The sequence below is a fragment of the Melanaphis sacchari genome, unplaced genomic scaffold (assembly GCF_002803265.2).
Source record: "Melanaphis sacchari strain LSU unplaced genomic scaffold, SCAv2.0 Contig72_pilon_pilon, whole genome shotgun sequence".
NCBI classification, from domain to species: Eukaryota; Metazoa; Arthropoda; class Insecta; order Hemiptera; family Aphididae; genus Melanaphis; species Melanaphis sacchari.
Window position 1 is genome coordinate 610,234 of NW_020271519.1, and position 2,629 is coordinate 612,862.

At 42.9% G+C, this 2,629-nt stretch overlaps 1 protein-coding gene across 1 annotated transcript in view; it reads right to left on the minus strand.

Moving 5' to 3' along the window:
* The window catches only part of LOC112600804 (neuropeptide SIFamide receptor-like), a 37,986-nt gene extending 36,316 nt beyond the window's left edge, over window positions 1-1,670 (minus strand). The window contains exons 1-2 of the mRNA XM_025348105.1: window positions 1,384-1,670; window positions 328-1,004 (exon numbers count right to left, since the gene is read on the minus strand). Of these exons, the coding sequence (XP_025203890.1) occupies window positions 328-790 (463 nt within the window). The 5' untranslated portion in view covers window positions 791-1,004; window positions 1,384-1,670. The remainder of the gene's footprint in view (window positions 1-327; window positions 1,005-1,383) is intronic.
* Between the last annotated feature and the right edge of the window lie 959 nt (window positions 1,671-2,629).

Below are 2,629 nucleotides of genomic sequence, written 5' to 3' on the forward strand. Positions count from 1 at the left end.
GGTTATCGAGTAATATTGATCTGTGAATTCAAATAAATAAAAATATAAGAATATAATATAGTTAACCCATAACGCTAAACCTCTCTTGCTTACAAGTCATTTCCTGACGGGAAAAAGGGTTTCGTCGAATAGAAAATAGAGATACTCGTCCGCTATTTTCTGGGCACGTCCTTGTCGGCCTAACAACATATAGTATCTAGTGTAGTAAGTGTCTACTCACATAATACCTTACACGAGTATACGACGCGCGTAAAATAATAATACTGTAAAATACGAAACAAAACGCGCGTAAGTTGAATTGTGTTTAGCAAATGAAAAAGGACTCACGGACATAGATGTTGGACAAGAGCGTAGCAGGCAGACAGAAGACGAGCACCAGTATGTCGGCCACGGCCAGATTGACGATAAAGTAGTTGGTGACGTTGCGCATCCTGGGCGATCGGCAGACGACAGACACCACCAGCAGATTGCCGACCAACCCGACCAGAAATACCATGGTATACGCGAAACAGTAGACAGCCGTCATGGCGGGGCTGTGCCTGTACCAGAGCTCGCCGGGGCCGATGCCACCGGAACCTCCGGCCCCCGAACCGCCGCCCATTCCGGTACCGTCGTCTTCGTCGTCGTCCACGGCCGTCCCGGAACCGTCGACGCGACCTCCGGAACCATCGCCGGATCCGTGCACAGACACGGTGGACGCCACGGCAGCTGACTCGGTGGACGAGACTGGCGCCAGCATGTCGAATAGCGAGTTGCCCAGCATATCCATCAGGCCCGGTTCGATGACCATCTTGCTATTGTTTGTCCTGCGCTCCTCGATGAACCCAACACTGCTCTTGATCCTTTTCTTCCGATTTGCAGTGATTTATTATTGTTATTATTATTACTATCTCGATTGACGAGCGTTAATAATAATATCACACCGGACACCGGTGATGACGCAGGGTTATCCGGCTGCCAACGATAATATCATTGTCCGTCCGGATAAGTGTGCAGGAACAACACTGCAAGCAGTGTACTTACGGTAAGTATCAAACATTTTATAACATACAACATAAAAATTAGGGGGGGGGGGGAGTCAGATCAGATTAGTGATCACGTCGTACTACTATATTCAAAAGCGATACTCAGTCGTGATTTTATACAGGTGTACATGAGGTGTACCTATATCCGCATCCACGAGTTCCAGCAATTACGTCGATCCCAATAGCCGTCGGGTCGACGCACTACAATACAGAAACACGGCGTGGATGTTTATGGCGATAATGCAATAAATTATTGTAATTGAGGAGAAGTATAATATATTAAATGAGAATATAGTTATTATTTTTAAATTATTTTTGATTTTTTTTTTTTTTTGCAATCTACTCAACATTTACTTACCAAGGATATATTTTCGGACAGATACCTGTTGCTGAATCTCGGGACAACGCCGTGATACAATACTCAATCGTTGCTTGCAACGTTACGTCACTGCACGCGTCGAAAGCTTGAAACGTGCACAGTATAACACATAATATACAAAAAATATATATTATGGTGTGCACGGGCGCATTTATTATCGTTGCGATTAGTATCGGAGGTGCCAATACGACGTGGTGGGTGAATGTCCGGTTAGGCGGGTAAAACGTCCGTACGGCGTGGCGCTCGGCAACCGTGTGGCGTGCGTACGTTTTCGGTTTTGCGGAACTCCCGGGCGGTTCCGCTGCCGTATATCCTCCGCCGCTCCGACCCCCGGTTACCCTTCGACCAACCCATAACAGGCCGTCGCTCTACTACTCCCAGCCCGAGTGACGACGAGCGGACGACGCCTCCACCATCACCGCCGTCCCTTTTATTTTTTTACACGCTACATCACATTATAATATATCTATACATATATAATATATATAGGCGTACATAGTCGGCTTGGGAGCCAGCCATATAGCGTTACCGTTCTGCGTGCGATAATCTCGCTTGGAATCGTTTTTTTATTCTTGTTTTTTTTTTTTATCTTCTTTTTGACCGAAGAGATGCATATTCTATATCGGCTTTACCGCAATGACGAGTGTGTGTGTATTTTTTTTTCGTTATTATAGTTATTGTTATTGTCTCTTAATCTGTGCATTGAACGTTTTTCGCGTAGCTAGAAAAGTTTTATGTACCACCTTCATGTGGATCGGAAATGTTTCAGCCTACAGAACTAGATTATGGTTTTTATAGTCGATAATAATGTATTGCCAATTTTTCAATATGAGATTAAATGTTTCACCTGTTACTTTCTTGAAAACGATACACTGTCAATTAAAAAAAAATTATAAAGTCATTTCAGGTAAAACGTGAACATTATAAAAATATAACAAAAATATAATCTGTTTTTCTGTCCCTATAAAATGTAAGTGGTATTTCACATCACTAATCTAGACGCACTACATGCACATATCGAAGATATATATGTCCCTACACAATCGTACATAGTCTCGTAATGAATACCTACTGAGAATCGTTGAAAAATTCCAAAGAAACGCCAGTAATCTCAATCCAATTATTTTTAAAACCAATTTACATTCCTCCTCGATTTACTCGCAGTCCAAGACATGATCACAATAAGCTCCTACACCTAAAAAATATACATCACTGACAGCTACAC